The 20,059-nt window shown below is 53.6% G+C and overlaps 5 protein-coding genes across 5 annotated transcripts; 3 read left to right on the top strand and 2 right to left on the bottom strand.

Annotated features, from left to right (window-relative positions):
- Positions 1-1,416: 1,416 nt before the first annotated feature.
- Positions 1,417-2,799, bottom strand: GLRG_11369 (uncharacterized protein; the record flags this gene model as incomplete). The annotated part of the gene is made up of 2 exons (XM_008102053.1): positions 1,417-2,502; positions 2,731-2,799. The coding sequence occupies 2 exons, from the start codon at positions 2,797-2,799 to the stop codon at positions 1,417-1,419; spliced, it is 1,155 nt and encodes a 384-aa protein (XP_008100244.1).
- A 9,639-nt stretch (positions 2,800-12,438) lies between these two features.
- GLRG_11368 (alpha/beta hydrolase fold-3 domain-containing protein) lies at positions 12,439-13,353 on the top strand (the record flags this gene model as incomplete). The annotated part of the gene is made up of 3 exons (XM_008102052.1): positions 12,439-12,562; positions 12,619-12,880; positions 12,951-13,353. 3 exons carry the CDS (start codon positions 12,439-12,441, stop codon positions 13,351-13,353), a joined length of 789 nt encoding a protein of 262 aa, XP_008100243.1.
- A 1,617-nt stretch (positions 13,354-14,970) lies between these two features.
- On the top strand, positions 14,971-15,762 carry GLRG_11367 (GDSL-like Lipase/Acylhydrolase; the record flags this gene model as incomplete). The annotated part of the gene is made up of 1 exon (XM_008102051.1): positions 14,971-15,762. The coding sequence occupies one exon, from the start codon at positions 14,971-14,973 to the stop codon at positions 15,760-15,762; it is 792 nt and encodes a 263-aa protein (XP_008100242.1).
- Positions 15,763-16,157: 395 nt separating this feature from the next.
- On the bottom strand, positions 16,158-16,553 carry GLRG_11366 (uncharacterized protein; the record flags this gene model as incomplete). The annotated part of the gene is made up of 1 exon (XM_008102050.1): positions 16,158-16,553. The coding sequence occupies one exon, from the start codon at positions 16,551-16,553 to the stop codon at positions 16,158-16,160; it is 396 nt and encodes a 131-aa protein (XP_008100241.1).
- Positions 16,554-18,267: 1,714 nt separating this feature from the next.
- GLRG_11365 (major facilitator superfamily transporter) lies at positions 18,268-19,741 on the top strand (the record flags this gene model as incomplete). The annotated part of the gene is made up of 5 exons (XM_008102049.1): positions 18,268-18,322; positions 18,412-18,636; positions 18,698-18,720; positions 18,830-19,180; positions 19,274-19,741. The coding sequence occupies 5 exons, from the start codon at positions 18,268-18,270 to the stop codon at positions 19,739-19,741; spliced, it is 1,122 nt and encodes a 373-aa protein (XP_008100240.1).
- Between the last annotated feature and the right edge of the window lie 318 nt (positions 19,742-20,059).

Genomic DNA, 20,059 nt, shown 5'->3' with positions numbered 1-20,059 from the left:
GACTCGGCGGGTGAATCTGGAAGCTGCCAACATCAATGTTGACCTGACTTCGAAATTCCAGGTTGGGAATTATTTCGGTGGTGGATCGGAGAGTCGCGAATGCGCACGTCGCTAAATGCAGTGGGTACGGGAGCGGCTTGTGCCAGTAGGAAGTTTTCCCTGCCGTTGGCTCAGTGGGGCTGCATCGTCATCCAGGCAGGTATGTACATTGTATGTAGGTAGGTAGCTACGGTCGCTTATGTCATTAAGCACTTAGGTAATACATACAGGTGAGTACGGATACTCTCACCTTCACCTTTGATCCGGATCGGATCCGTGTGGGTACGGCAGGTCCGAGGTTGGATACGTTTGATCATGTACGTCGCTCATGTCACTCATACTTCAACATTACGCCGGGACATAGACCCGGTAGAATGTGTGTACATCCTGAGTATGCCCCAACCAAGTTGTATCTCTCCCGACCATCACACCTCGGCAGCCCTCTGGGCGAACCGAAGCTCGTCGTGGGTCCCAGGCAATCCTCTCGACAACCGACAAACCGTTCATCTCCATTCCCTCGGCTGACCGAGGCCGGAAATCTTCACTCATCCGGGTGTGGATTCGTCTTCACCGAGCTCGGGCTGGGGACTGGGGAATCAAAAACGAGCGCTATAGTCGGTAATACACGCCAACAAACAAAACACTGATTCGTTTGTGAAAAGGTAATTTTCTTGCTTTTCTGATTCATTTTTTTGTCTCTTTTTTTGTGCAGTTTTTAGGAGGGGGAAATTTGCCATGTTTCTGCTAGCTCGTACCTCTTACCAGTACTTGCTTGCGCTGGACAACAATGGACCGTCCCTTTCTTCCCCCGCTTCCGCCAACAACCCTTTGATTGATCAACAGACACGCTGTTTTCGTTGTAATCTCCCTTTGCTCCTTACCCACCATTGCCATCAGTGCCTGAAGGCTTATGCATCGTTTATAATACCCCCTTCGATGCCATCAAATTCCCGAATTTGGACAAACATACAGAGGCCACGTTTTTGGCGTGTAGATTTCGGCAACGCGTTGCCCGCAAAAAGAAACAAGGAAAAGCATATGCCGAAGCATACGTGTCCTCGAGTCCTAACAATGACGGACTTTGAGAACAGAACTTTGAAAAAACAAAACAAAACAGAAGAATATATCAAAGAAATGGGATGAAATATCCCGTACCAAACGCCGAAAGGATTGCCTAATGCCATCCCATGGGTATCCCATGCCGCCTTTTGTGGACCGACCGATGCAAATGCGTACTCTAAAAAGTCATGCTTGTGAACCAGCCAGGGTCCTCTCTCATCATATCATACCACTTAAGGGTTTCCTCCTCTTTCTGGATCTTTCTCATTACATCCTCCCAATCTTCAATGTGTCAAGTTACACCGTGTGGTATGCCGACTACAATGTCGGGTCAATGGCGCCAGTGTCGGACTGCTCGCCGAAGTCGAGATAAGCGTCCCAGTTGTCGTTGACGTTGAGTGCAGGTGTGGTCGCTCCGCTATGCGAGTCATCGAAGCGGGAAGCGTACGGGTTCAAATCGCCGTTGAAATACTCGTGGTTGGCCAAGGTCATATCATTCAAATGCTGATCATGTTTCAGATCAGAAATTGAATGCGTATCCGGGTAAAACACGTGTTGCTGCAGCGGGTTGCCCAGAAACATGTGGGACATGGGGTCGTTCATGTCAAAGTTGGGTGCCATCATCTTCGCATCCATAGGCAGCTCGGCCGTGAACGAAGATCCAGGCGGGAAGAGGCTGTGATCGAGGCTCGCCATTGGCGAAGGAAATGTCGAAGCGGTGCGCGTCGATGGAGTGCCGGCTGCCGCCTCAGACGAAGGAGACAGAGCGGGTGGGGACTGCGCGTTGTCTCTCGCAGTCGGCGTGGCCATATCCATGGGCGAAGCCACAGACTGCCTTCTCTCTCTCGGATACTGCTGACTTTCTGGTTGGAAATTTGCCGAGGCAAAGGTTGGAGACAACGGGCTCGATGCCGCGTTCTCGGGCTGAGGGTGTTGTTGCTGCTGCTGCACTGGGTGCCGGCCGGCGACGGGCTGGTAATACATGGAGTTTGTGATGTTGCGTGATAATGCTTGAGCTTGCTTGTTGGCATTGGGAAATTGCTCAGCGAACATTTTGTTGATAGGGTTCTGAGCCCACTCTTCGTTGCGAAGCCCAGCAACCATGCTTGCCATCGCTACCCGGTTGGCGAGGAAGGCGTTTACACGGTAATCAAACTCGGCAGAGCCGGTCTGTAGGTGAGCCGCAAGCATGCGGTAAGACCTGGGCATGTCGTCCTCTTCCTCCTCATACATCTCCTCAGCCTGCACAATTGCCTCGGAAATCTTGAAACCCTTGCCGGTACGCTTCTTGTGAATCTCGCTGGCCATCTTGGCCGACTGCACGCGAGCCTCGATGCTGCGGTCCGCTCGCCGGGAGGCGGCAATGTATGCACGTTCCTGGTTCTCTTCATGAGACCTCTCCGTCTATGTGATATCAAGGTTAGCCCAAGACATGCATGGGGAAGTTTTTGGTACGGCATCTGCTGGGCGCGGTGTGGCTGGAGAGGTGCATCACTACTCAAGGGGGAGTAGAGAGCGCAAGACTCTGGGCCGTAAACGACACGATGTATGTGGATGGGTAGACGATGTTGTCACAGTGTTGAACTTGTTCAACGCCATGAGAGAGACATGGTGGTTGGGGTTGCTTGGTACCTTCTTCTGTGCCCTGTCCGTCTGCATTGCGGGCGACAAGTTGCTGGCGTCCAAGGATCGCTTAGGCATTGTGTTGACGTCGGAGACTTGGTGATCGACGATTGATATAAACAGGATGAAGAGGGTGGTACGAAGGGAGTGGTACGAAAGGAGTGGTGGCGTGGTCGAAGAGGTTCGCAAACCGTCCGTCAAGGTGGTTACTGGGAGTTGCTGTGTAGGTGTGGCGATGGGCTTTGTCGTGGCTAGAACCTTTGAAGCCTAAAGCGCCTGGTGTTGCGACTATGGTTGGTATGATGTTGATTTCTACTCTACGGTGTAGTAGTTGACAAGGCGTGCAACTGTGTATTGTCGGTCGGAATACCTTGGTCGGTTCAAGAGATGTTGCCGGTTGATGGACCAGAAGGGTGTGGGAAGATGAGTTGACAAAAGGTGGGACAGGGCGGTAAGCAAATCTTATACAATCCAAGGGTTCGTGCTCGGGAGAAACGAACGGGCGCGGAGCAGACAGGCCAGAGCAATGTTGGATGGCAGCTTCGGATTTGGGTGGTAGGAAACTTTGGCAGGAGACTGGCGGGGAGAGGAAGAGAAGCAGGAGGAGGAGTGGTGGTGGTACCTTCTTTGGGGGGTGGGGTGTGCGGCAGGTGCTAGACTTTTTTTTCCTTTTTTCTCAATCTTTGATTTTTTTTATCTGTACACTACAGTACAGACCAGGTACCACGTAGGCAGGCAATCAAGCGCATGTACCTTTGGGTTGGGCATGTGGAATCCGCGTCGAAAGAGCAAGCGGAAAGGGAAAGTGGCATTTCGACTGCTTTCGATCGCTAGACAAGACGATCTAGGAGCGTTTGATCTGGTTACGCTCTGATGATCGATCTCGATGGGAAGGAGGGGCGTGGGATTAGTGTCAGACTCCACCTGCACCCACACACCTTGAGCCCCACACGGGAACATGTACTGTGTATCTAAGCTGTGAATCTGAATCGAAGGAAAGAGCCTTTTTCCCCCTCCGCCATCCTCCCTCCCTCTCCCGTTTCTCTGCGTGAACAAATCCGGCTGCTGCCCTCCACGTCTCTGGCCCCTCTCATTCGAACCTTGCTGCATTGGGTATAGTATTGGGTCGTTTGGCAGTTACGGTACGTAGGTGGTATGGTGCCTGCCTGCCTTGGTAGGTATGATGTAGGCAGATGGATTCCTGCGGTGCAGCGTTTGATATGGTACCGAGTGGAAACTGACGTAAGAACTGGTCTAACATGTGGAATATCGTGGTTACTGCTTCGTTTCTTGATGTGCTCTTTTTTGTTTCCATCGGTGCAATGTTCGTGTCGGTATCGTGCCGGTCTCTTACTTGGGAAGAGTGCAGGAGCAACAGCCCCATAGAAGAAGTCACCCTCGTGGTAGGTACAGACGTGGGGTGGAACATTGACCGAGTGGGGCGATCCGCATGCTCGAGCTTCGGCCTGTGCCATGGGACCCACCTAAGTGCAACCGACAGGGCGGGAGACAGCCCCGGGCCATATCCTCCAGGCTTGATGCTGGCATGACGAGATTGGAAGCTTCCTTTCTTGGGGAAGGGGTGGGAGAGGAGTAAGTTGTGGCTAAACTACCATCTGTTGTTCTGCCGAAAGTTGTTGTTCAGTCAGAGCCACGCAAATGGCCGCTTAGCAATGAGCAACAAGCAAGAAGCAACATGCGCGGCTTGAGCTTGCCAAGGTACCAAGTTGGTAACCACCAGCCCCAAGACAAATCAAGCGCATGCGGACGCAGACGGGGCAGATCAGGTCAAAGTGAGGTAAGAATGGAATCATGAGGATTACCGGAGCACCCTGTTTCCCATTGCAACCCCCCCGCCTTCCTACCCATGATTCCCATGTTTTCACCACAGCCGACTTGCCTTTGCCTGGCCGTCTTTTTTCGTGGGAACATGGTTTCTTTTTTTCTTATGCCGCTCCCTACTCATACCTACAGTAACCTACTCGACACCTGTTATCGAGGGAGAGGGATAGGTCGGAGAAGGAGAGAGCCAATACCACCATAACCTTGCTCTTTCCGTTGATGTATCCCCGCGTGGCGGTCGACCCCCTTAGACGAGCTGCTGATCAAGCTGCCTTGCTCGCTTGCACGCTTGAATTTGTAGTGAAGGGCTTGGATGCGTCGCTCAGGCGGCATTTTTGTACTGACAGCTCCAACCTTATGGATTTGGTTGGTATGTACGTATGTTAAACAGAACCCTGCCCGCCACTTGTCTAGGTAGGTATCTATGCAGGTGCGCCTAGGGTAAGTACCTCCTTGGCCGCGCCTGCTGTTTCGACACCCATTCGACCCGCATCCCAATCACAACATTCACATTACTGAGGACGGGCACTCCAGACCGACCAGCAAGGGCATACCTCACTTCTTTTCTTCTTTCCTTATCATATACCTACCTACCTTGCTTGCTTGCCTCTAATTCTACGGATACCTTCTTTTCTCTGCAGCCACTGTGCCCACTTGGACTTCGTATATACACTACTCGGCCCATGTCCTTCGGATGATCCATCGCAAGCACTTCGCGGGTTTGAAATAAAATACCCAGTCACCCTACCGTATCCTCTCGAACCGACCTGTCTCTCCTCCATCTCCATGCATGCGAAGAAAAGAGAGACAGCCATGAGAGCTCGTGCCAGTCTGGAAGCTGCTTTTTATCGGGACAGTTGGGCCATGTCTTACTTTCTTTTTCGTTTTCGCGTCCTGAGGGGGGGGCCCATGCTGCATCCTTCTCGAAACGGTCCCAAGGAGCTCTCTCTTCGAGACTACATAATGCCAATGAGTTAACCTGCCTCAGGAGGAAGACACCCCGGTCTCATCTTGAATGGCGGCTGCCATCCTGCAGCCGACACGCCCCCTCGAATATGGCCCAGGAGCTGCGTAGCTACCTGGGTACTCGGTATAGACGATTGCACAGCTGCCTAGACATACAATCCTGAGCCACCATACCTTCTCGCCACAACCCATGCTTATGGATTTTGTGGACCGTCTCGGCTACCCAATTCAACAGCATACCTACACTATGGGCCGCCCGCGGGGAGGAGCAAGAGGCGTGCCCTCTGTAGTGAGGCGTAAGGGAGCCGGGAAGCGCTACGGTAACAACACACCACGGATCGGAGTGTCACTCGACGTTCGGCATTTCAATCTATCCGCGTCCGCGCCTCGGACAAGCAGAGCAGACACGACATAACCAGGTCAGGGATGGGGATCGATCCCCAGGGTCCAATTTCGAAAACCAGGTCCCCCCACAGCCTGGCTGGGATGGGTTTGCAACGAAGGGTCCTCAACACACCGCACTTTGGGTATTTTTCTCCAAGTTGCAAAAAACAATACCGTACGGCGGCTCATTTTTTTTTTAGGCATGGAATCCCCACAGCACACCACAAGCCCTCACTGCGTTGTCCAACTGATTACGCACCTTTCCATCAATATTACAGCCGGCTACTTAAATCTCTGGCTGTCTAGACCGGAGGTATCGACGGGAGGTTCCAGCATGGGCAGGCGTACGGATCCATATATACCCTGTGCACTGCTACTAGCGTATTTGTACGTGCCATCCAAGCTAGCTGGGGGCGCCCGGCACCGCAACGTCTCGCCTGCCAAGGGCCGGCCATGGGAGGCTTCGCGCTTCGTAAACTTCGCAAGACCTACCTATCGTGGAAAGTGTGTGTATGTACCCTGCTTTGCACGGGTCACACCAGCATTGCGGTATGTGGCAGTCCCCGAAATGGGTCTCCAGAACGTGGCACCTGCAGACCAGGTTTTGCAGCCCGGCGTTTGTGGAAATCCCGTAAACCCCGACCCGCCTGATACATCCAAGGCCTAGACCTGGCGGCGACATTGCCTACGTGTACCTACATTGGGTTCTACGTGAGTGTCTCGCAACCAGCCTTGATGCTCAACTTTTGGCTCAGATGGTCACTGGTATTCTGTAGGCAGAGCCCGTGTTTGCAGAGAACAGCAGCACAAAAGCTTCATTGGCAAAATATTGTGGAAAGCTACGCCAAACCCGGGTAAGCCATCTTTTGAAAGTAAACAACCTACAAACGGATGACATTGCTCGTCGGCCTTCACGCAGGCAGCACACACCAGCGAGTTGTTGTCTGTCAAGGAGTATTTACACGCTAGGGTGGCCATGTCAACACGACGAGACGGACGAGCCTGTAGTTCGTGGGCCACCGGAGAAAACGCGAATTGGCACAGGCCATTGTCACAGGCCGCCCAGGAAGTAAAGCTGCTACCCCGCCACATCAAACAACAACCTGGGCGGGGAAGAAGGGCAGGAAAGGGATCAGAGAATCTCCGAGATACAGATACTTTACACGTACGTTGTACATGGTTGCATGGTGCACACTACCTTATTCCTTGGGGCGGCGAGTGCTCCCATGGTTGCAACCACGACGGCTGACCCGGTCAGACGGTGGTTGACCGGTGCTGGGTGCTGGCCGTGTTCCTACGTTCGCGAACGGTAATCCCTTGGAAATAACCCTCCGTTCTCCAGTCTCTTCGCGATTCCTGTCGGCCTACATAGTTCAATGTCAGGGTGTTATGAGCGGCTCCCAAGTTCTCTGGAATTTGACGTCACATCGAGATCGATGCGCGGTTCAACAAACAGGCAAGCGAGGGACAGAGATGACCTGACAACAGCAGTTGCGCCGTCTGTTTCTGAAGGCCGCCGCGGAGCGAAGAGTCCGCGGCCACTCGCCTCTCCAACTCATCACGGTACTTGCCTCGTACTGGAGCGTGAAACAATAATAAGGTACAGATACAATCGGAGTTTGACAGACCGCCGCCCATAGGGACGAACCCCTCTGCCAATCGTTCGACAGGCCTGCATGCACAAGTACAACTACTCCGTACCGCACAGCCTACCTGCTTGTATGTCGAGCCTCGATCATCTACTGCCACACCCTCCGCCTGGAGCATCCACCCCCTTCCAACCCCAGTTTCTACAGACACAGACACAGACACAGCCACAGAGTACGGATATGAACACCTAGTATTTCTACTTCGTACGCTACGTGCCACTGCCAGTATGAAAGCGAGAGAAAACTCGGAATCTTCTCAGGCTCTGTATACATTGCGATTCAATGGGCAGCCCGGGAAGGGTTAGCTCGCCGGGCCGCACGCCCCCACTACAGTATAGTACATATAGGTGGTACAGCGTACTCCGTACATGCAGTATGCTTACTGCCTGCGGCCCCCACTGCTGCAGAGTCAACCTGGTCTTGAGCAGTTTATCCATTGAACAGGGGAGGGAGTTATCCACGAGAAATGACATGGTTTTTTCGTAAGGCACTATGCTGTTTTGGTTGTTCCCCACGTCCTGGAGTTCAAGACCAGCTCCGTGGAACACAAGGAGTAGGTAGTGTAGGTACACTACATAACATGGGCACTTACTTGTACGGTGGCCAAGTGACCGAATGACACGAGCCTATCAGACCCCTCCACTCCTGTAGACGGGAATCATTCCGGGCAAATGAGACAGCCGCGCGATCTCGCCCCAGAGCAACAGCAAGGAACATAACTTATGTACGCAGTAGGGTACACTAGAGGAAAGGCAAGACAAGATTACCGAGCACCCACATGTTCCGCAAATCCCCATTGTGTGAACCATGGCATTCTGCTTTCTCCAACCCTACTGATTATACAAGTATGGTACGGAACAGTGCGCCTGCCAACAAACGCTCCCTCGTCTCTCGCAACCGCGCCTACAGTATCGACTGTATGACGAGATACTGATCGAACACTTTCGTCCGTTTGAGTAGTATCCTCGCCAGGGATTGCATGACATGCTGAGCTTGACGATCCTCTCGAGTATCGACCCCAAGCAAACAAACCTCTTGCCTCGTCTCCAAATAGCCGATCGATCGCGCCGCCGCATCTCATCTCCGGATGTCAGAGACTAATCGAGCATCCGCCTCCTACCCCGTATCACGATCCCGTAGCCGACCCTATTTATTCGTGCGCTATCTTGATTCCAAAGCACCGCGGCTTTCTTCTTTCTTTGCGCTTCGCCTGAGCCGGCGGATTCGGAGCAAACGGCAAGCAACGCCATTCAACAGGCGGTCTCACCCGACCAAGGGCACATACCGGCAAAGTCGAGCTTTTTGAACGGACATCCAGTTGGGTGGGAATTGAACGGTAACAGGAACATCCGTAGTGGCACATAGCGCTCTTGGAACTACACTCCCGGAGGTGGTCTCTTGGCAATCTTTACACGTGTGAACGGCGGAGAGTCGACGCCACGTTCCTGGACTTGACGTAAAGCCTGGCGGGCCACTCGTGTCGGCTGGTCGAGCGAGGGGACATGGTAACACGACGGTGTCCGAGGAACGCATCAGAGAATTGCGACGTAGGTATTTGTCAGTGCCTCAAGCAGCACTGCACACGTAGAGTACTTGCTCGGCCGTCGCTACCTTCTTGAGGCAGACGGAGGTGCATGCTCTTTCTCTCCATCTTTCCCTTCACATGGGATGGGGTCTCTGCTCCAAAACCTGTGAGTTTGGCTGGCGGGTGAAACCAGTTGCTTAGGCGCACTTCGCGCCAGCTTCTGCAAAGGCCCAGCTGAACTCGGCGACGGCGAACGATAGTCAACTTTCATGACGATCACGCAACGCTTACGATCTAATACTATTTCGATGCATTGACTTTCCCGCTTAGCCTCGAGACCGCCGACGGTGTCGATCGGTGTGCCTAGCTACGGGCTACTGCGGAGAAGAGCTCGAACCCGCCAGGCTGGGCTCGGCCGCTAGTGCTGAAGCAAGCCAACCTGGGCATGACACGGCATTTGGCCAGGGCTAAGAGATCTCGATTCCGGTTGAAAAGGGCGATGGTCAACCACCCTATTTGCATGCACAGTTTCCACTAGTGCCTCCCTCTACTTTGCGCCACCAAGGCCGTGTTGTCCCTGGGGTAAGCCAAAAGAATAAGCCACCAGGGAAGGAGAAGAAGAATGACATCCGCCTACGCACATAGCCGCCTGCCCACGGCACCGGGACCTTCCGTTTGGGAGACTAGGTATTCTCTACTATGTACGCCACGGGCGGCGGCCGAGGAAGGTGGAAAAGAGAAAGAGAGTGTGTGTGAGAGAGAGAGGGAGGGAACCTCGAAAGTGGCCCTGGTCGTGATTTTCACCTTGAGTCGCACTACAAGCCAATAGCTTGCTCCCACCACAAAGCATCCCTTCCATGACCGACCCGCCGGAAGGACTGCCTGAACGAAGCCTATTTCACTTCCCGTACTCCGTAGGCCTGTGAAAGTAACTGCATCAAGCCGAACCATCGGGCCGTTGGCACAAGCCGATGTTTTGTGTTCTTGTTGGCGTGCTGGCGACTCGGCCTTCGCTTCTCCGATACGCCCGAGAAGGGCAGGGCATACATAGCTTTTCTGGCTTCCGCTCTTGTCCATGGGTTTCCCCTGACATAGCGGAACGCGTGCCATACCTATCTGTCTCGACCCCTGGAGAGGCATCCTGGCAATCCGTCACTTAGCTGTCACTTCTCGGGGTTTCAGCGCAATGTTTATTCCCAGTTGCCTTGGGGTTTGGACTTCTCTGGACCCCTTATCCGCCACATAAGATTCCCTTCCCGTGCACATTTCCTCTTGGGCGCACAGCTTGAACAAGTGAACATGTATGTATCAAGCCCTACTATACGCCCAGCATAGACCGACCTGAAAGTGAATGCACGGTTGGCCCGAGTCTGCCTCCATCGCTTCCTATAATAGGGGACGGACAATTGGGGATAGTACCTGGGGGTAGTGGGGCTTGGGGCCTCACGGGACCTCTATTTCTGATTCACGCGAAGTGTCGTCGATCGGACGGCGGTGGACCCGGACTTCACGATCCCCTCAACGTCTGCAGGGCGGTCCGCATCGTGCCCACACGAACTGGTGCTCTAGACGGACGAATCGGGCGAGCCGACGTGCCATCGGAGCACTCACAGCCCCGATGCCAACGTCCTGAATCGGACCCCGGCGCCTCCCCCCTAGATCGGGCCTATTCCTCTCGCACGATTTCGAAGCCCCTTGCTAACTCGTACCACCAAACCTTCTCCCTCCCTGCCTTTTCCGAACCAGCCCTGCACACTCTATGTTCATTATCACCGTGCAGCAAAGACTCTGTCACCTTGGCTCGGGTGGCTCCGCGTTTCTAATCTGATCTCGTCCTGTTTCTCCATGCCGCTAAGCGCGACTGCCTGTGGAAGAGGGGGCCGCTTTTGCCGATGGCGCATCTGCAATTCCCTATAGGATCTGGTCACCCCTACACTACTACCTACTACATACTTGTGCCATCTGGTTAATGGTGGTTACTCTGCGATCGCGAAGCCAGAAGCACCCCGGCTGCAGATCGCCGAGCTGTGGGTTTGTGCATATCACCATTACTGTGAGATGACCTTTCGGGGTTGTGCTCCGGGCGTATCAGGGTCGGCTCTACTCTCTTCTTCTATTTTTCTCCCTTTCGTTACACACTCCCCTCTCCAATGTTCCCTTGCCGGTTGACAGCATTTCAGCCCTTGCCAGATCGGCACAGGCCTTAGCTTGATGCAAGTGCATTTGGGGAGTCGCGGCAGGTAATACTGATGCGATGCTGACGGCCGTGTGGGACAAATAGGAGTCACCAATCCAACTCATTCTGTCCCGACTCCCTTTGGGGCTTGATGCTCACTTGAAACGCGCCAATGGGTTGTTTCTAACTCGCGAACCTCCTCCGTCGCCACACCACAGACCCGAGGGCGCAGAGGTCGTCGCCTGTACACTAAACACACACTCAGGGACATGACGATTGGGAGCGTGATGCGAGCATCATATTGTCAGGACCTGCGCCAAAATAACCATCGTCAGGGAACACTAGCCGCGAGAAGTGTGATTCTCCGACCACGTCCGACTGCCCTGGGTACCGACGTACGTTGGCCTCCATCCTTCGTGTCCAAATCGCCTTGCGCCCGCATGTTTCTCGGACTTGTATCCGTCAGGCGCGCCTGTTGTCTTTGTTTGTAGGTCCCTCAGCTGCTCGTACAAGTGGGAGGTCCAACAGCACCGCGGATCGAATGACTCGGGAAAGTGGGCTTCCTGAAAGTCTCTCAGAACGAGCGGGTGGGGGTTGCGTCTCCTGTTGTTCCTCCCCGTTGTGCCCAGTCATTATTCCTTGTCGGTTGACGGATGACAACTCCGAAGCTTACCATCTGGGGCTCGCGCTGAACCTTGCTCTTCCAACTCCGACAATGGGGGTTTCTCTCGAGGGAGGTGACGCATGGTGAGGGTGGTGGATTGGATCCTTCCCGCTTGCCCGAGTCGAATTGGTCGCACTTGAGACCTACAACGTTCCGCGACGCTTAGAAAGAGCCAAGGCGCGCTCGTCCGTCTCGTCGACCGCGGTGACCAATGTCCTGAATCGATGCTGCCATGGGGCCGGGCAGACGACACCTCATTCAACGTTATTTCGGACAATTTAGTCCTCAGCCCCCGCGTCTCGGCACTCCGTCTCGGAATCATTGCAGCCCCGAGAATAATGGGACCCGAGTATCGTACGATAGAAGTGCTGATAGATCTGTAGTACTATAATTCGACCAGGGAGCGGCTGTTGCGCTTCACCCGGCCGAAGTGGAAGGATGGACAGGGTGTAGTCTTCGGGATGGCGGGCAGGAATACGAAGCTGCTGTCGCCAACCAAGGCCCCGCGCCGATGCCGTTCAAGGACGTCTTCGAGCTGCGCAACTTCACCAATACCATCCTCCACGCCATGCGCCGCTCGCAGCCGACGTCCGCGAGCGTCCGCGAGATCAGGGTCCCCTCCGTGTCGCACGACGGTGCCGAGGTCGGGCTCCACCGCTTCTCGACCCGGGCGATGATCGAGGCGGCTGAGTCGCGGGCGACGTCGAAATCTACGCGCCGGACATTAAGCGCATGGTCGAGTCGTCGGGGATGCCCTTCTTCACGGTGGAATACCGCCTTGCGCCCAAGTTGCCGGGCGGCGTAGCCGCCGAGGAAGTGTTCCACGGCCTGCGGCACGTCTCGGCACACGCGGTGGCGTGGGACGTGGACGCCGTTAGGATCGTCCTGATGGGGGACTCACCGAGTGGAGGGATCGCGGCCGGCGCGGCGCTACTGGCGTCGGACCGGGGGCTGTCCCCCCCTGCGGTGGGCGGTGCTGGTGTACCCAATGCTCGACGACCGGACGGCCCTGTTGGAGGACAGCGTCATGAGCCCGCTACTGCTGTGGAAGACGAACGGCAACCTGATCACGTGGCGGGCTGTGCTGGGTGAGAAGGCGGGGAGGCCTGAGTCGGAGGTGCCGCTGAACGTGGCGCCGGGTCGGGCCGTGGTGGAGGGCCTGCTCGGCCAGCTGAAGACGTACGTGGGCGTGGTCGGCCTGGATCTGTTCCGGAACGAGTGTATGGGGAGGCTGGCGAGGGCTGACGTCGAGGTCCTCCTCACGGGAAGACTAGTGCAGCACTCGATATGCTTTGCGGGTGTAACATCGACTGTTTTGACCATGTTCCGGGTCTTATCTCGAGGGCATGACCGATGTCGACAACAGCAACCGATCTTTATCCGGTCAAGTACCCAAAGCCAGGCCGTTGCCGTCGTACTTGATTAGACCACTTGGTCGGCCGCTCCAGTCGTTACCCTGCAGAGAATTCGCCACGGATGTCAATAGAAAGGTGGACAGGAGAGACGTCCTTGTCGACGACGGGAGTGTCGAGTAGCTAGCAAAGATGCAGGGATAAGTGGCTGGGCGAAAGAGGGCTGGCTGCATAGCATCTTCACCATCTGTTTTGCTGCTGATTGACTGTGACATACCTCGTTCTCACTGCAGAGTCGCCCTTGTTTGTTGTGATGGGATATGTGGGAAGCAAAAGGCAGAGATGGTTACGCTAATGGTTTTCCAAGAACTAAACATGTCCATTCTACCTAGGTAAGCTAGACGCTAAAATCATTACGCCGGCTGAACAGCAGCATGCCTTTATTGTTTGATGCAAATGTGTCGACTGGATAATGTGCGTTGAAGAGCGTATGCTGACATTGAGGCGGTTATTTTTCTACTGCCGACTGGCCTCTGGTGGCAGAGCACACAAGAGCTCCAAGGGTTCAGCATTTGGTTTAAATGGCAACATACATGGCAGGAAGCCCTCATCAGCTGCTTGGATCTCCTTGCCTGTTTCCTCGAAATACTCTGTTGGTGCCAAGCATATGTATTGTACACTCACCCAAATATTGATCGAAAGCTTTCGAAGGTCAGAGGGCTATTAGACTAGACGCCGGAGCAAAGACGGGAGCAATCGACCTCCCGCAGTTCCCTACCCCGCCTTTCGCATCCCGGATGCCCCTGTCCCCGTCTTTCCAGGAGACTGTTACCCTTGTCACCAAACGGACCGTGAGAGTAACAGTCTTACTTGAAGTGGCGGTCTATCGTCTTCAAACCCAGGTAAGGGCCTTCCTCCTTGACATAATGCACCACCTCCTCCCTCGCATCAAACATCAGCCGAGTGAACCGTCAGTTCTCCCTAAGCCTGGAGTAATTCCAACATGGATCGGCACACCCCCGCAAACTCCTAGGCGGCCCATTTACATTTCTTCTTTCTTGTCGGCAAAGAAGTAAGGTGCTTGGGTCTGCCAGGGCCCCAATGCGACGGGCCAAGCCACCAGGCGGCAAGTGGGCAGAGGGCCAGGGCCAAGGGCCTAATGAATAAACTCATGACCCCGGGAGCAATCTCGCCTCCACAAGCATCGAATCTCAAATACTGGACGGATTTTCGAGCGGCTGAAGGCTCCGAAACGACGAAATAGGCCAGGTGCAGCATTGTAGCCGGTCACTTCTCGCACTGTTGCAGTGCCGGCCGGGTAATCTGTGGTCTCGAGTAGAGTCAAGCCGCCAGCCCCCTGAGACCAAACAAGGTCGCATCAGCAATATATGAACTGTGCTTCCATCAGCGTTCGTGCAGTCACGCCGACTGGCGGAACATTATGTCTGACTGTCTTGGCAAACCAAAAATCACACGAACTTGGAGTTCGGCCGAGCGGAGTGGGACCTCTCCCAAACTGCCTGCTAACTGTCGGTCCAAGAAGACCATGACTTAACCGATGTTTAGAATGCTATAAAGTAGAGAACGGACTCAGCATCTTATCATGGGAACGGCCACCTCCGATAGCTCAGCTGCCCCGTTACTATCCCTTGTCTCGCCTCGGTTCTCTGGGTAGCTCTCACATCTGCACCATGAAGTTCTCGTCATTCTTCGTCTCTCTGGCGCTGGGCGCCCTCCAGGCCGCTGCCGCACCTGCCGAGCTTGCTGCTCGGGCACCAACTCTCTTCCTCTGTGGCGACAGCACCATGGCCCGGAGCAGCGACGCTCAGATGGACGGCTGGGGCCAGTACGTCGGCAAGTACCTGAATATCGCCGTCGTCAACCGGGCCATCGGCGGCCGCTCGTCGCGCTCCTTCTGGAACGAGGGCCGCTTCCAGAGCGTCGCCAACGAGGTCAAGGCCGGCGACATCGTCGTCATCGAGTTCGGCCACAACGATGTCGGCTCGCCCCGCTCCAACGATAACGGCCGCTCCGTCTGCCCCGGCGAGGGCACAGAGACCTGTATCTCCGACAAGACTGGCGAGACCGTCTACACCTTTGTCTTCTACGTCATCCAGGCCGCCAGGCTCATGACGGCTAAGGGTGCCACCGTCATCCTCAGCTCGCAGACCCCCAAGAACCAGTGGGCCACCGGCACCTGGGACGGCACCCCTTCCCGCTTCGTCTCTATGCAGCAGAAGGCTGCCGCCGCCCTCAACACCCCCGCCGTAACCTTCGTCGACCATCACCAGGCTGTAAGCAACATGTACCGCAAGCTCGGCTCTTCAGCGGTCCGCGCTCTGTACATCAAGGACAACACCCACACCAGCCCCGCTGGCGCCGACCTCAGCTCTCAAGCGTTCGTCCAGGCCATCTACCAGAAGATGAACGGCGCCACCAGCCTCGCTCCCTACGTCAAGACACCAGTCAAGATCGTCTACTAATTGACGACCCAATGTTGTGCTTATGCGGAGGGGGAAGACACCAAGAAAGAAGACCGGGTCACGTTTGGTAGATCTAGGTTAAGCTTCATTGTATATTTTCAGACAAGCCAAAATATTTGTACATAGGCAGAAACGTAAAAACCGTCTGGCTTTCTCGATGTTTAGGCGTCGCAGTTGTGGAAAGTTGGTTGCTTGGTCTCGCCTAGGAACGTGGACTCGGATGCATTGCCTTCTCCATTCCCAGCGAAAGTTTCAAAATACTTCGGAAGAGTCGGGGAGAGCCTAAAAGATTCCAATTGCTGTGCTCCTACACCACTATTAAAATCCAAACCCATCGACCTTGGCGTTTAAACATCCTTTGTTGATACCCAGCAAGAGCATCGATGGTGATGTAGCTAACACTGATGGCGTTCGCTATGCTTTGCTCCTCGAAACGGGGCGAATTTGACGAAGACGAGGATTTTGTACATGATCCAGGATACGATGGCCCAACTCGCTACGAAAAACAGCTCCCAGGCGAGCATGTAGGTGATCGGCATCTTTCGGTCCAAGTATAATAGAAGCCAGAGTGCTACATCGGTACCGGTAACCATCATGAAGCCGATCGCGGCACTAATACCGATCAATATTGTATTCGACACCGCAACACGGGTTGTGGTGGTCCTCTGTCTGTAGGTGACGGTGTCGATGGGGCGGTTGTCGATCGAAAGGTGACGCGTTTTTTCGTCGCGGTAGGGGTAGGCTTCGGCGGACATCTTAACGCTGGTTTTCGAGTCTGCCATCTTGGTCATGGATTAAAGCTTGCTGCTGTCCTAATGTAAAGCGATGCTTCGAATGCGGCTTGGCATCAGAATTCGTTGTTCGGCGAAGAGCTGGGGAATCGGACGTGGAATGAGGCTTACGGGAAAGCGAGATGAAGCTCTTTCAGTCTTGAAACCTCCTTCATTCCTATGCCTAACTGAAATGTATAGCTAAAAGACAATCCCGAGCTCATGAGCATGCACCAAGAGTTAAAATATGCATTGGCTAACCAAACGGCGACATGTGGCTTCCACTACCTGAGAAAAGTTCACTTGTCCGATAGGGATCGGAGGCTTGCAGCTAGGATATGGCATTAATTGGGTGAAATGAGGGCAGAGTTTCAATACCCACCCTTATACTTCTCATGCCTACCATGGAGTCAAGAAACTTTCTAGATATGCGCCACTTAGGAGAGTTTGAGCGCGAAGGGTATGACCGAAAGCTCATTATGAGCAGTGTAAAATGGTCATAGGGAAACGGATGTGTGGCTTAGTATGACTACTGGTATGCTTTGTGGCCAATTATCATGAGATACGAAGGCTCTATTGTAGCCTCTGGGGCGTAGTAAATCGTCTGGGATACCATGGTAGAACGTGGTCTCTGGAACGAACTTGGACGGCTCCTGCGATTCAAGACCTGCCATATTGCAAAATATCAGTAGAAAAAGGAGGAAAGCTCGAAAATTTAACATGGAAAAAGATCTGTAGTAGCTTCGTTGGGATGAAGTCCTATGTAATAATCCTGTTTGTCATGCCAACCTTTCCGGCCTTAATATTGAGAAGAAGGCGTCATTGTAAAGTGTAAGATACGGCGAGTCCTCCGTCGATTAACTGGTCACTTCTAGCTTTGACATATATGGGCTGATAAGGACTCGTACCAATTCTATGGTACTGGTTGCAAATTTAGTGAAACTACGAAGCTGAGAAGAAGAGGAACTGGGTTGGTGATTCCTCTGAACTGGGGAATGTTGTAGACAACCAGCCAGCCTTTTATTCGAGCCTTTGCATCTCACCACACCAGAACAACAGAATGTGGAAAATGAATCCACTACTTTCCAATTCTCCATTCAGCTTCTGGTGGCGAGAAAACTTCTAGGCTTGAAGTGTTGGCCGGACACCAAACGAGAGAAAAGGACGTTGTGTCATGGGAACTCTATTACACCCAACTCTGTCAACGAGGTGAAGCGACAGTAGCCGGTAAGGGCCGTATACATATTTAAAGAATAAGCTTGCTTCTTCGGCAGAGTGCTCCAAGTCTGATAGAGTAAGACGAAGGTTCTGTAATATTCTCGCCAATTAGGTTGTTCTGATGAGATGAGCAAAATCAGACAGCGTTTTGGTAATCTGAAGCCTTGAATAGTAAATGAAATCGTTTGGCGTGTGGGTTCGAAGTTGAGGTCGTTGAACGATCGACCAAGCTTCCGTCATAGCTGCGCTTGTAAGCACCTAGTAGCATGGAGGCAGTGGAGATCACACATTCACCGCCATTGGCCTTTCCGCAATCACTTAGCTCCACGCTGTCCCGACATCTTTGCACAAAACTTCTTCAACTCACTCGCTGGGCACAACCTTAGAGAGAGTAGAACGACTGCTTGAAGGCCTGGGAATCTCAGAAACACATGAGATATATGAGACTTAGCACCCAAGAGGTGATAACGGTCAGCTTGGAACCGATTGTGCCGCATCACCCGCAATCAATAATATTATGCGCGTCTCCGAAAACCTATCCACCTGCTCCCCCGAAGAAGCATGCATGAATGGTAGGTACGTTTCCTAGCACTCAGTTCGATTTGTATAGTGCTGGTATTGCGGAATGTTGGCAAGCTAATCGATACCTCACGGACATTAGGGCTGGATGATGACTCGGAAACCTACCCGGAGGGCGGTCGCGATGCGTGGCTAGTTGTGGTGGGTGCATGGTGTGCCATGTTCTCATGTATGGGACTCCTCAATACCTTGGCTGTCCTCCAAGCCTGGATCACCGAACACGAGCTTCACGGTCTCCCAGAGTCGACGATAGGCTGGGTCTTCAGCACTTATGCTTTCTTCTTGTACTTCTGTGGCGCACAAGTCGGTAAGGCAACACCAAATATCAGAAGCTTGTATTTCTGGCGGAGCTGACCTTTGGAGCTCAGGCCCTCTCTTTGATGCATACAAGGTGAGGTTTCTAGTAATCCCTGGATGTATCGGCATTGTGGCGTCTGTCATGCTCATGAGCGTCTGCAAAGGTAGAAGTTTTTGCTTTCCAGCAAGTACCCAAATGACAGCAAACTGACAGCGCCCGAGTAGAGTTCTACCAGTTCTTTCTGACATTTGGAGTTATTGGTGGCATATCAGCCTCGTTACTTTTCAATCCGAGCATCGCGTCCATCGGTCATTGGTTCTGTAAGCGCCGTGGTATAGCCACCGGTATAGCTTGCACGGCCGGAGGAGTCGGCGGGGTTGTCTTCCCTCTGATCATTCTATACATGGCCCCGAAGCAAGGTTTCCCGTGGGCTATCAGGACCGTAGGCTTCATTTGCGCTGCCGCGTCTGTATTGGCATGTTCGCTTTTGCGGAAAAGGCTACCACCGAACAGAAAGGGTGGCGGCTCCATCGACCTGAAAGCTTTGACAGAGGTACGCTTTGGCCTTACTACCTTGGCTGTATTTCTGGTAGAGTTTGCCGTGTTCATACCTTATACCTACATATGCTCCTACGCCATTCATCAGGGTGTCGATCTGCAACGAGCCTTGCTTCTGAACGCTCTCCTCAACGTCGGCGCCATACCAGGCCGCGGCCTCCCGGGCTATGTGGCAGATCGATTTGGATGTTTCAACGTCATGTGTATCACCACGCTGATATGCTCCGCATTCATTCTTGGGCTTTGGCTGACAACAAATGAAGGAAGAGAGGCACCTATAACGGCATTTGCGGTCCTCTATGGCTTCTGGTCAGGCGCTGCCATCAGCCGGACGCCCGTATGCGTGGGGCAGGTTTGCAAGACGGAGGATTATGGAAAGAGGAGCGGCACGGCGTTCTTCGTCTCTAGTTTAGCCGCCCTCGTTGGCGTGCCGTTCGCCGGGGCCATCCTACAATGGTCGGGCGGTGCCTATCATGGGCTCATTCTTTTCGCTGGAGGGTTGTACATATTAGCATTCTGTGCATTCGCAGTTGCTAGAGGAGTGGCTGGTGGCTGAAGCCCTAAAGTTCTGTTTTGATTACTGAACGGGATTCATTGGGTGATTCAAATTAAAGTGAGGTGATTGTGAGAATAGAGAACGACGGCCATCCAGGCGCCATTCCACAGAGTATAACTAATGGATATATCCCCATTTCTACCGACCTAGGTTTCGCCTTGATTGAAATGACATATATTAAGGATTGGAAACTTGCGTGCTTTTCAACCTTTCAGGCTTCAGACGCGCCTCAGAGGCTTTACAGACAGATCCAAGAATAAGGGCGTACCTGAACGTCTTTCACTCAAAGGCAAATCACAAGGTCAGTCACCTTGTGTG

Source organism: Colletotrichum graminicola, assembly GCF_000149035.1.
Source record: "Colletotrichum graminicola M1.001 genomic scaffold supercont1.85, whole genome shotgun sequence".
NCBI lineage: Eukaryota > Fungi > Ascomycota > Sordariomycetes > Glomerellales > Glomerellaceae > Colletotrichum > Colletotrichum graminicola.
This window is presented reverse-complemented; position numbering and strand designations above follow the sequence as displayed.